General features: G+C 36.3%; 1 protein-coding gene across 1 annotated transcript in view; it reads left to right on the forward strand.

Annotated features, from left to right (window-relative positions):
• TMEM170B (transmembrane protein 170B) overlaps positions 1–8,704 on the forward strand; it is a 44,942-nt gene extending 36,238 nt beyond the window's left edge. The window contains exon 3 of the mRNA XM_001175087.8: positions 606–8,704. Within this exon, the coding sequence (XP_001175087.2) occupies positions 606–736 (131 nt within the window). The 3' untranslated portion in view covers positions 737–8,704. The remainder of the gene's footprint in view (positions 1–605) is intronic.
• Positions 8,705–13,942: the final 5,238 nt, after the last annotated feature.

Genomic DNA, 13,942 nt, shown 5'->3' on the forward strand with positions numbered 1-13,942 from the left:
CTTATTAGACGTCAAGATACTAGTCTCCAAATAACTTAGAGTCGGATGGTTTATTTAAAAAGCAAGAATTATTTTGTATGGTAGATTGTGAGATGGATTAGTCAGGTATTATATTTTACATGATATTTAAGAATTCATATTATTCAGAAAAGATACCTTTAATATTAAAATATTTATTAATAATTTAGAAATTACATTAAATTGTTATTTTTCTGCATTATCATTTGTAATTATCAGTATGTTATATTGTATGTTTACAAAAATGCTAAAGAGGCCTAGTTAATTGAATGCCCAGGTGAGAGGTTGCAATAATGAATTATTCATTGTTTATGAACATATTTGCTACCAAGTATGCAGCATATACCATAAATATATATCTTTTGGTTGAATAGAAAAGTCTGTTTTTCAAATAAGTGGCTAAGCGTATTATGGTAAGTTGTAACTTTCACCAATCACAGGGAAACTTTTTCATAGAAAGTGGATAAAATGAGAAAAAAATGATGACTTATGTTTTGATGAAATGAAAAGAGCTCTTAAGGTGCAGCATGCAGTGTGTTATAAAACGAGTGACTGTATCCCTTCATTTTTCTCCCGTTTCTCCTTAGGTGCAGCAGTAGCGGGCATTTACAGAGTAGCTGGGAAGAACATGGCCCCTTTGGAAGCGCTGGTATGGGGCGTTGGACAGACTGTACTGACATTAATCATCTCCTTTTCAAGGATCCTCGCTACACTTTGAGGTTTCTGTGGGAATGTCTTACTTCACATAAGGAAACAGATGTACAGATTCCCTGAAAACGGCATTGTTAACAAGTGGAAATGAAATTGTGCAAGAATGTGGACTGAGCAGGTCAAAGCATAAGGAAGACCTTGAGCTGTGTGGAAGGATTGCCCTCTGGTGTTCAAGTGATTGCACTACCGCACTGCACCTTATGTGCCTCTGTCTCAGGCAAGGTGCATTAAGACACTATGTAAAGTTACAAGAAAAAGCACCTTGTTTAGCTGCCTATCAGGTTAACATTGGTGTTGAAATCATCGTTCCTAACAGTGTTGTGTTAAGTTACAGGGACGTTTCGAGGTATTGATATATGTGCCAAACTCTTTTCTTTTTGTTAACATTGATCATGTGACAATTTGCAAGTGTAGATGTAGCTGAGTGCTGTGAACATATTTGACATGAATTCAGGTAATGTACTAAGATTTTTGTTCTGTAACACTAAATCCCGTATGAGTGCTAAATACTGAATTGTTTAACATGAGAGAAATTATTTGGTTTTTAATGTTGCGCGTTTCTGGGATTTAGGGCTTCAATATGTTTAGGTATTATTGTTATTTAATTGATGTGGAAGATAAGTCTTCTTAACTGAAGACTAGCTCAACTGTTTTAAGAACTCAGAGTAGCTCTATAGGGTGCATACTTTTCACCAACTTAAATAACACCCTTTTATTAGCTTCCCTCATGCATCCATATTCTGTTTATACAAATTCAGAAACTTGAAGGGTCATACACATTGATTGTAGTTTGTGCGTCATAAAAATGTAATTTGAAAATTTTCTTAAGAATTTTTGTAAGAAAAAAGTCTGAAATGCATGTTGCATTCTTTGACCCTTCTAAAGAAAGTTTTTGCCTTGTATCTCATGGACAAAACATCTTTATAACTAGTATCTCAGTGGGATTATATTACGTGTTGCATATATCTTGATTTTTGACAAAACATAAACAGTCTTTCATTCTGGAGTATTAACTGTTTTTAGAGAGTGGCCTAAATTAGGCTCTGGAAATAAAGACCTCATTTGTAGAAATAAGTAACAAGTAAGTTATATAGGAAGAGTAATGAACTATTTTACTTTGGACATGTGGCAACATCATAATTTTGCTAAGTAAAAATTGGGGAATATAGTAGGTAATTTTAAAATTTGGCAATTAGTCTCAGCATATCAATGCAGTACTGAGCGTGTATTAGAGTAATTCAGTTGTTCAGTTCTTGATTTATGATATGAAGTTATGATTTAAGTTTAGTAGAAGAATCTGTGAGAGCATATATCAAAAGTGGAAATGTCCTTTATATAAAACATTTTAAGAGGTTCTGGCAATACGTAATTGTAAGAGTATAGGAAGTAGGGTTGAACTGGTCTCCTAATGAGATTTTTTTGGCACCAGATACAATTATAATGTGCTAACTCAAAGGAGACATTGCAGAGAATATGAAGTTAAGGATAATCCAAAAATAACCTGGTAGCCTTGCTGTTTAATCCAATTTGCTATAAAAGTAGGCCTTTGTTATATTACATTCAAATTTAAGAACTTTGTTACCCATACCACTTTTTCTCTACTCAGAAGCAGAGTATATCCACAACTTATCAATGAGAAGTTGGAGAGGCAGTACTTTTCTCAGTATGGAAGCCAATTTGGGGGATTTACTAACACTGGCTTGGAAATTTGTTTTAAAAAAATAATAAGCAACTATGCATGGATCTTTGAAGTAAATCTTAAAATTGATTATTTTTATTATGTACAAGCCTGAAATTGTTTTCATGTGTTCTTTATATTCCTGATGTTTTTACAAATTAAATTTAGGCATAACTTTTCCAAGTCAATCTGATTTTTTCTTTTCTGCCAGACTTGAATTGTGTTCTTCTTTTACTTTGGCTATTCTGTCAATAATTTAAAGCATTCGTATTCTTCCAGAGGAATTACCAATAGCATGTGGAAATTGTTTCAGATCTATAGAATGAATACTTATTTTAACATATGGTTATTTTATGATTTAAGAAAGTTATGGTAAAGTAATATGGAGCATGATTCATAATCCAAAATTAACAAGAAAATAACTTGGATACATTAAATGTACTAATGTGTGGACCAAAGAGATTTAAACTATTGTTTTTACTCTAGAATGAAAGTATAATTGAACGGTTAATAATTAGTTTGTAGAGTGTCCTGCAGTTATTATCAAGTTGCTTTACGTTATCAATTGTGTGTGTATGTGTATACTTTTAATTTTAGGGGTTATTTTTGGTTTCTTTGCTGTTTTCAGTTATTTCCATTGAGATTTTGTGCAACTGTCTCTCTTTTGATGTTTTGAGATGCAGTTGAATAGTTTGAGTTCATGAATTGTCTTTATAGCTATTTATATGCTGAAATTTTTAAAAAGTTAGTAGCTTTCCTATAGACACAAGAAATGTTTAATGATATATATACACACACGTATATATCATTATAAACGTATATAGAGAGCTGCTATATATGAATACAGTCTACTTGGAAAGCTTTTTTTCAGTGAACACTTGCATGTTCTAGTGGAAAATTTGTTCAGTGTAATGATCTTTTAAATAGGTTTGAGGATGTTTGAAAATTTTGAATTTTGGGAAAATTTTCTTCACTTAATAGAGCTGGAGACCCTTGTTTGGGACATGACAAAAGTCCTTACTGATGTATTTGGGTTATATACTTTGTTAAAATTTATATGTGATTTAGCAGTACATTTTCTTCGTGACAAATGCAAGAAGGGAGGGAGGATCCTCTATAGTGGACACTCCTTTATTTAAAAAATGTTTAATAAAATATTGTTTATAGTGAAATCAGCTCCCCAAAGAAGGAACTCCTACATGCCCAAACTAATTACAGTTGAACATACTGATTAAAAATGCCATAGATCACAGCTAGTCAGGAGGCCTCAAATAAACTGCAAATAATGCTTAAAACTTTAAAAGAAGGAGTACCAGCAGTCTTCCCCATGGGACAGTTCCAAGGTAATAGCCTACCTTGCCTAGGATAAGTGAAGTCCTAAATGATGGCTATCTTCAGGGCCTGGAGCAGAATTATTCTTTAGATCTTAATGTTTACCAAACAGTGTTACAGTTTGTTACCCAATATACTTTCTTAGTATTTGCAGCATACATTTCACTGCTCAAAAAAGTATAAGGGTTTTGTTTGTACTTTAAATGAGAGAAATAAAGAAATGAGTTGGCCTGTATATCTTGTATTTGTGATATGAGGAACGGGATAATTTGAAATCATAGAATGTTGTGGAAAAGGTCTTTAAAGAACCTCTAATGAAGAAAGTGTGGCTGCCACATTGATGTACCTAGGCTGCCACTCATACACCAAATAATTCTATTTTGTAAACACTTTGTGCAGATCCACTATGTAAAGTGCTCTACCAAGTATTTTCTCTAGTAAGAAGTACAAGAATTACCAAGATGGAATTCTTTACCTTGAGTCCACCAAGAGCTAGCAAGATGATTTTTAAATCCTAAAAAGTTTGGGACAACATTTTGCTTCCTGATTTTAGTTGAGAGTTAGCCTGTTATCCCTCCAAATTCTCATTTTCCTGGTTCATCCACTAAATAGAATTTCCATAACTGAGATATCATGGCTGTGACATAGTGAAGAGAATACGAGACTCCAAGCCAGCAACACAGATTGAATTAAGACTCTGTCACTTGTCAACTTTTTGACCTTGAGCAAATCACTTAACTTCTCTGAGCCTCAGTTCATACTCCGTAAAATGTGACTAATACCTCATGTAGTTATTGTGAGGATTACGTGAGATTGTTTATGAATGGCAAAGCAGTATGTATTTCACAGTAAATGATCAACTGATAGTCTCTAGAATTTTTTTAAATTACATTTTGCAATTGCATTACCAATTGAATATGTTGTTTTGTAAAATTCATCAATTTTCTTTCATTTCTATATTTTCCTTACATATACTTTAGGAAAGAAACTAAAAACGTTCTCTCATAATCTTGCTTCATCTCCTTTTCACTTTTTCTTTTTAAAATCAGCAGATCTTTAAGAACCTTTTGTGAATTGGTGGTGGTGGAAATGGCCAGTGCAAGCAGGATTAAATTAGGAGTTGTGTTGGCCACTGGTTAAAATAGGAAAAGGGTAGAGAGGCAGTCAGCCTTGACTCCCTTATCTATTCCCACTTACTTCCCTTGGATTCATTCAGCCATGTTGATTTATTGACTTTCTGCTATTTGCTAATTATTCTTCTTGAAAAGTAAGAGCGATATATAACCCTTCAGTCTTCTATATGTCTGTTTCTTCTGCCGGCCCTGGGCCCTTGGCTCTACAGTGTAGTGCCAATTCTGTAGAAAAATAGAACGATATTCAGTGTCTACCAAGTCCTTTCTTCCACAGGCCAAGGGTGCTTAAGCCCTAGCTGTTATTTTGTTTCTTTTATTTATTTATTTTTTGAGACGGAGTTTCGCTCTTGTTGCCCAGGCTGCAGTGCAATGGCATGATCTCAGCTCACCGCAACCTCTGCCTCCCAGGTTCAAGCGATTCTCCTTCCTCAGCCTCCCGAGTAGCTGGGATTACAGGCACGCACCACCATGCCTGGCCAATTTTGTATTTTTAGTAGAGACAGATTTCTCTATGTTGGTCAGGCTGGTCTCAAACTCCCGACCTCAAGGGATCCACCCACCTCGGCCTCCCAAAGTGCTGGGATTACAGGTGTGAGCCGCCGTGCCCAGCCTATTTTTTTTTAACTTTAAATACTATTATTTTAAATTTATGTTCATTATGTAATTCAGGGAGTAACGATGCCTGGAGCAATTTCTGAAATATTCTCAAACCACTTCACTCTTGACACGACAGATTTTTCTCTCAGTCTCAATCAGAATCTCTGCAGTCATTATTTGTTTTTAAGATGTGAGGGACGAGGAAAATTACTGAAGAAATTCTAGCAGATTTCGATTGCAGAGAAATTTGGTAACACTTTTTGGGTAACTGGGTAAATTACTATTTCTTTTAATAATCGGGTGAAACTCTGAATTGTTAAAACGGACCAATAATCAAATGGTTTCATAATCTTTCTTAACTTCCCGTCCTTGTTATAACATCTTGGAAGAAGACTCTTCAGGATAAAAAGGATATTATTTGATTAAAAATTATAGCATTTGGAGAGGTAACACGCAAAAACAAAAACATATTTGACAAAGCGCCCTACATCCTGTGTTTTGTTAGGACTAGAAACTATACTGGATGAGTATGTATACTGCATGTTTACACATGCTGTGTTTCTTTATATGTGAGGCTTCACTGACCACCGTGCATTTTGAAATTGTATTGCATTTTGTGTGTGTGTGTGTGTGTGGTGACAGTTTTGCTCTTCTCACTTAAGGAGCTCTGTTCTGTGTAGGCAGTACAGTGTTGTTAGGGAGGTTGCTGAATTATCTAAAAATGTATCCATGAATTTGGGGGAAATAATGCTTAATATCTGAAGTATTTTCAGTAAATGTGGAGATATATCAGATAATACTTTTAAATTAGTGGAAACACATTTCTGAGTGAACTGAGCTATGAACTATAATCATCTCTTCCCCTGAGTTTAGGGAAGTTGTTTTCACATTCTTTACATTTATTGCACATATACTGAACTTACATAGTAACTCTTCCCTGATTTTGAGAACGAATTTAGCAATTTCCTAAAAATCTTCCTCCTCTTTCCATACAGATGTCGTATGTTATAGTTTAAACATATGTACAATTTGTTGATAGAATCCAAGGAGCTGGTTTAGGAAAGAATATTCTTAACCCCTACGGTTATGCAGCTCTAATCTTACTGAAAAGTAAATACTTTAGGCAAGTCAGGATAGCATGAACTTCATACATACGTTTTTACGATTATGTACTGCACCCACATGTATCTACTCTTGGTAGTAACATGACTCTACCCTTTTTGGGAATGTATTTAGGTGGATAACTGAAACGGAAAAGCAGTTTGACACAAATACACAGAAAGAGGAATTGCGGTGCATAATCAGTCGTCTGAGTCCCGTAACTGTAACACTTTTTCTCTTATAAATTGGTAGTTCCTAAAAATCACCACTTTAAAAATTTTATTCTGTCTTGCTGAATTAAGCAGAAATCACTTTTGTTAGAGCCTTGTTTAAAGGAACGTTAACTCGAGAGTACTACTGATGATGAAGCTTTTCTTGTTTTTAAGTATTTACACATCATTGTTAAGTATTTTTGGAATGGAACATTTTAAAGTTTTCTCCATGGAAAGCAACATAGTGGCACTTGTTGAGTAAATCATCATAAAAATGACTTGCTTTTAATAGCAGATGAGTTGATAGTTTAACTGTTGACACTTTCTTAATGTTTTTGTTGTTGAATGCATTTACAATGGAAGAATTTTTTTAAAAGATTTGGCCCTCTCACCAATACACACATTCAGACTTGAGCTGCACACATTTAGATGAACAAATAGGAAATTCACGGTATTTTTTTGTTTTAGCCATCCAAAATTCATAGGATTCTACCAAAAATATTAGCCCCTGACTCTAGTTATTCTGAGATGAGGGAATCAACTTTATCTTGAAAGTTAACTAGCTAAAATGTCTTTATTTAAATAGCAAAAATATAGTTTACCTGACAGGTATTAAAAGTCTCACTTTCAAATTGTGTTAACTCTCAGACCACTGATGAATCATTTGGTAAATCACAGGCAGATTTTAAAAGCTAAATGAAGCCTTAGTGCCTTGAAAGTTAAGATACTTGTGCAAAGTGGATTTAGCAAGATTCAGGATTGGCACCAGTGAGTTGGCTAGGTACACATCACCTGTGACTGGGAATTCAAAGTTTAGAAAGCCTAACGAATAGTAGCTACTAACTTCATATGGTTCAATGTAAATCAGTTACTTAGTCATTGACTGTGACAGATGACAGCTACTTTCACTATATTTTCATGATGTGGTATTTTTCTCTATTTTTTCTTTTTCCAAGTATGAAATGGAAAAAAATGTAGTTAAGAAAATTAAGTGTGAGACTTTAAAATTTAGTTTTGTTGTAAACTAGAGATTCTAGTGAACAGTGTTAGTTTTATACTGTAGTACAGGGCACACACTTTAACCTTTAGAAATATGTTTACCATCAGGGATTTATTTTTACTATAGAAATACTAAATGTACTGTGAAGCTTAAAGACAGGAGAATAAATGTTGGAGGGGTAATACACAAAAACAAAGGCATATTTGATGAAGTACCCTGTGTTATGTGAACACAATTTCCCCTTCTGTTAAGACTATAAACTATACTGTATGAGTATGTGTACTGCATGTTTACATAAAACAGTTTAATTTTGAAGGATTATTTTAAAAACTATGTTTATATATAATACCTAACAAGCTGTAAATATTGTATATTATTGATTTTTAATTTTATATAAGCAATTTTTTATTTCCCAATTCATGTACAAATCTCATTATGTATATAGCATAATTTCCTGGAGAACACAAATTTTGCAGTGAAGTTTAAGTAATTTTAATTGCAGTAAGCATCAGTTTAGCCTAGAGATGTTGATCTTTATTTTAAATTATTTTTCACCATTCTCATTTTCTTCAAAGGGCAGCAATAAACATATGCAAGTTATTTTTAATTATAGAAAGTAGGTCTACAAAGATAAGATCTAGGTTCCAATTCATTGCTTTAAGGAAAAGATGCACAATTACTATCATTCAGTGTCTAATCACAGGACCATTTCTGAGGTCCACATGTGGCTCTCCTCTTTGTAATATACAGGGTGAACTCTTTACTGATACACACAAGACAACTGTTAAAAAGTGAATCCAGCACTTAAATGTCATTACACAGAATTTATTGGATTAAAAATTTGTAATATACAGTATTTTAATAAAGTTTCTGTATTCAATTTCATGCACTTATATATAAATAAACCTGTCTTTGAAAGCTTTATGGGGTGTTTGACTCTTGGTGATAAATCTTTTCAATTCATTCACTATGGACTCAAATGTCTTCTCTTGCCTTTTTGTCAATTTTTCTGGCCCTGTTTTACCTACAGATTTAGGAGTTAGTGCTTAAAAGCTGAGAGGCGACCAGCTTGGCCAACGTGGTGAAACCCGTCTCTACTAAAAATACAAAAAAATTAGCTGGACGCTGTGGTGTGTGGCTGTAGTCCCAGCTACTTGGGAGGCTGAGCCTGGGAAATCACGGGAGGCGGAGGTTTCAGTGAGCCAAAAACGTGCCACTGCACTCCAGCCTGGGCGACAGAGTGAGACTCTGTCTCAGAAAAAAAAAAAAAGGTGCGAGGCATAAAGTCCGGTTAATAGACTTGCCTAGGATCAATCCTGGGCCACATAGCATCTACTTCTGAGTTACCGTTTAAAGAAACATGCTATCAATTTTATTAATAAGGAGCTACCATTTGTTGAGTGCTTCTTATCTGTTAAAGACACTTCCTATGTATTCTTTAACACTTAAGGTAACCCTTCAAGTGATATGTTTTATCGCCATTTTATAGATGAAGCATTTGAAGTTAAGAGAAGGGAGGAATCTGCTCAAGGCCACAGAGCTAATAATTGCCGGGCTGGGGTTTTCTTGCTCTATTACCTGCTTCCCCCAACATAACTATGTTGTGTTGGTGTCTACAGAGTATTTTGGGAACTCTTACCCGTAATGAGATAATATCTCATTACTGTCAAAAACCAGATGAAATTATGTGGTCTTGAAAAATTATCAACCGAGGATTTGAATTGTCAAATTTATGCATATTTTGAATGTTTGGGATTTCTCAGGGAAGTGCTAAGTACCCAACTAGATTCAACTGCTATCTTGCCTGTGAAGAGATTGGAGCTGACAGAGCCAGTCACTATAGATGTTTCAAATCTTGCTGGAATGAAAACTAGCTTCACTTTAAACATTGCGCAAGCATAATGGAAGTAAACGTTTTTTCACATACACTGACCTACTCATTCCACATAATTACTCCGTGGAAATGTATTTTCTTTTTCCTTGGTAATTTTTTTTATTCATACTAATCATAAAATTATTCAATACATTTTCTCCCTGGCCATGAATGTTAACATCTTGGACAAAATATAAATCTTGAGATCCAAAAAAGTTTTCTATTTTAGTTCTAGTATCTTTTTTGGCCCTTGAAGTAATATTTTTGTAATTTAAAAAAATAAGTCAGTTTTCTTTGGGCATTTTGTTATTTGCTGAGCATTCAAATAAGACATTAAATTTCAGATTTACTTATTTCAGATTTAATGAGTGATTGATGAGATCTGACTCTGTTGCCCAGCCTGGAGTGCAGTGGTGTAATTAGCTCACTGCAGCCTTGACCTCCTGGGTTCAAGTGATCCTCCCTCTTCAGCCTCCCCAGTAGCTAGGAATACAGGTGTGCACCACCATGCCTGGCTAGTAAATTTCAGATTTATCACCACCTACATTGGACAAAACTACAGGGGAAGGTAATTAGAAGGAAGACGCTTTAGTCTTAAACTGAGCCTTGTGTTTACCATTATGAATGAGTCCTAGTCAGGCTTGTGGAGAAACATTTCAGTACTGAATACGTCCTTACACCATCTGTGTTTTGCAGTTGAACCTTTATTATTTTGTTTTTGAGAGTGGATTGCTCACTGTGTTGCCCAGGTTGGTCTCGAACTCCTGGGCCTAAGCGGTCCTTCTCCTTAGCCTCTTGAGTAGCTGGGATTACAGGTGTGTGCCACCATGCCCGGCTTCAAACCCTTATTAGCTCATAAAATACTACATCAAGCTTCTGGGTGCAGAGGGGAAAGTAAACAGGATCCATGGCACCTACTCTTTGAGGACTGAAAATTGGGTTTGCCTCTAGCTTCCAAATGGAAACTTAGGAGAGGAATCTATCCTGTCTGCTCTTAATTTTCTATGATTCATTGTCACTAGGCATTCTTCTTTTGGACAATTTTATGAATATTCTTCAGGCTCAGAAAGTTCTGGGGACTGATTTGCAAAATGTAATTGTATCAGGTGGTTTTCTTGTAAAGCAAGAGTTCCGTCACTAGATGGTGCAGTGGTTCTATTTTATTTTTCTCCTTGCTTTTGCCTTGGACATTACCTATGAACTGAAATTAACTGATTGTTACTTTTGGATTCATTTCCATATGATACATTTAATGTTTTTTTTTCCCAAAAGAAATGCACACCAGAAAATTGAATATGAGAAAAATTAAGGTTTCTTCATGTCATCACTAGCCAATTTAACTTTCCAAAGAATTATTAAGATAGGTTGTTTGCAAATTAGAAACAACCTATCAGGGTTGTTTGCAAATTAGAAAATCACTTTAGTTTATGATTTTTGTAGGTCATTAATCTAGACTTTGATTTATATATTTTTCTTAAATTCCAACTCAGTGCATAATGGTTTTATCTAATTTATTTATTTTACCTAGTGTATTTTATTTATTATTTAGAGAGAGTCACACTGTGTTTGGTGCCCAGGCTGGTCTCTGACTCCTAGCCTCAAGCAATCCTCCTGCCTCAGCCTCTCAAATAGCTAGTATTACAGATGCAAGCCTTGACATCTTAGTATCTAATTTAGTAGTCTATGCTTTCTTAGTGACATTTAGTTATACAGTTGGTCAACTTGGGGTTATGCACACATATGCAATCTGCCTTGTGTCATGAGACTGGGTTTTAAATTCCTGCTCTACCACTTAGTAATTGAACTTGTCCAAGTCATTTAACTTCTGCAACAGTCAGTTCTCACATTAGTAAAACGGAATGACATCTCATGTTGCACGCAGTGAGTGCTTACAAAATAACCTTTGTCCCATTGGCCTCTTTCAATGTATTGTCTGCACATAGAGGGATGATGTCCTTCCAGCCTTTGCTAGAAGTTTTGGTAATAAGTTCAGGCACTTCTGTTTCGAAGACAGAGCCAGATTCTGTCCTGACAGAGAACAGTGCATTTCTAGGGAGGATTTATTTTAGATTTAAATGGTCCCGTTGAACCCCGCACTGCTTTTGCAGCAAAGCCTGCTGAGGGAAATTTTAGAAACATACCTCCGTGGGAAAGAGCCTAGTTAGAAAGCAGGATGAATAAACTTGCTCAGCTAGCAAATTCCTCGCATTCTCTAAACCAAATATGTACAAGATGAGGAAGCCAAGGCGGCCAGCATAAATGAATCCTGAAAGATGGCCGGGACTTACCCATCAGCTGTGCACATAGTCACCAACCACCGCGGATCCTGTTGCTAGTGAGCTGCTCTGCTTTGTTTACTATGCTACAGAGACAAACTATTTAGTTCAAACTCAGAGAGGGAGGGTTGGTCTTTTCAGCTCCAGAGTTCTGGTTGTAAAAGCGCGAGTTTTGTTTTCCCACAGTGTGGCCTACAGCAGCCATGGGGACACACGTGCCCCTGCACTCAGGGTCCTCAATCAGGACTGAACTTCAGACATGAGGTTCAGACTGAACTACAGATGGCGCATGCCTGTAATCCCAGCACTTTGGGAGGCCGAGGCAGGCGGATCACTTGAGGTCAGGAGGTCGAGACCAGCCTGGCCAACATGGTGAGACACCCTCTCTATTAAAAATACAAAAAAATTAGCCGGGCATGTTGGCGGGCACATGTAATCCCAGCTACTTGGGAGGCTGAGGAAGGAGAATCGCTTGAACCCGGGAGGTGGAAGTTGCAGTAAGCTGAGATGGTACCACTGCACTCCAGCCTGGGCAACAGAGTGAGACTCTGTTGCCAAAAAAAAACAAAAAACAAAAAAAAAAACTACACTTGGCTTACTTTTCGTGGGAATTGGTGTCGGTGGGTGACTCCAAAATGTGTTAAAAGAAGATGCTTGTGCTATCTTTGATGTGGAAAATAGGAGAAGGTACAGAGATGAGTGGGAGATGTAGGGTTGAGGAAACTACAATTTTGAGAGACTCGTGACTTTTTTTTTTTTCTTTAAGTTCCGGGATACATGTGCAGAACGTGCATGTTTGTTACATAGGTATACGTGTGCCATGGTGGTTTGCTGCACCTATTTATTCATCCTCTAGATTCCCTTCCCTTGCCCCCCACCCACCAGCAGGCCCTGGTGTGTGTCGTTCCCCTCCCTGTGTCCATGTGTTCTCATTATTCAACTCCCACTTATGAGTGAGAACATGTGGTGTTTGGGTTTCTGTTCCTGTGTTAGTTTGCTGAGAATGATGGCTTCCAGCTTCATCATGTCCCTGCAAAGGACATGATCTCATTCCTTTTTATGGCTGCATAGTATTCCATGGTGTATATGTACCACATTTTCTTTATCCAGTCTATCATTGATAGGCATTTGGGTTGGTTCCATGTCTTTGCTATTGTAAATAGTGCTGCAGTAAACATATGTGCATGTGTCTTTATAGTAGAATGATTTATATTTCTTTGGATATATACCCAGTATTGGGATTGCTGGGTCAAATGGTATTTCTGGTTCTAGGTCCTTGAGGAATCACCACACTGTCTTCCACAATGGTGGAACTAATTTACATTCCCATCAATAGCGTAAAAGCATTCCTATTTCTTGAGACTCGTGACTTTTGAAAGCCCTGTGCATGTTACCTGAGAGGGGATGATATGAGACCTGGGTCTTCTCCCAGGTTCTGACCCTTTGTGCCTATGAGACCTCACATTAGACTTAATCTCTCTATGCCAATTTCTTCTTCAGTAAACCTGAAAACACGTCAACTCTTTTTGCTTTCTCATAAATGGAAGTTGAAACTTTTAACAGGACAGCATCAGTATAGGCCTGTTATTCTCAGACTTTCCTAGGCCAGGACCAGTTTGGCTCCAAGCGTTTGACACTTAACATGTCCATGTAGTTCTGAGCCTTAGTCTACGTCCAGATTCATTTGAAACTTGTTTAACTTAGAGGATTTTTTGCAAGGTGAACGAGAAGGGAAGAAAATTTCAAATCTAAACTCTAACTTCTGTTTTTTTTCCCTTTTTTGCAATTCAACAAGGCAGAGGTATTATTCCAATTTTGCTGATCCAGAAACTGAGGCATACAGGTTACATGTCTTGGCCAACATCATACACAAACATATGTGTTCATATATGCACATGCAAGAATATATACGCACACAGTGTCTTGATCTAAATTCAGCTTTTCACATAACTTCTGGCTTTTTTTTTTTTTTTAAGACAGAGTTTCGCTCTTGTTGCCCAGGCTGGAATGC

The sequence above is a fragment of the Pan troglodytes genome, chromosome 5 (assembly GCF_028858775.2).
Source record: "Pan troglodytes isolate AG18354 chromosome 5, NHGRI_mPanTro3-v2.0_pri, whole genome shotgun sequence".
Lineage (NCBI taxonomy): Eukaryota > Metazoa > Chordata > Mammalia > Primates > Hominidae > Pan > Pan troglodytes.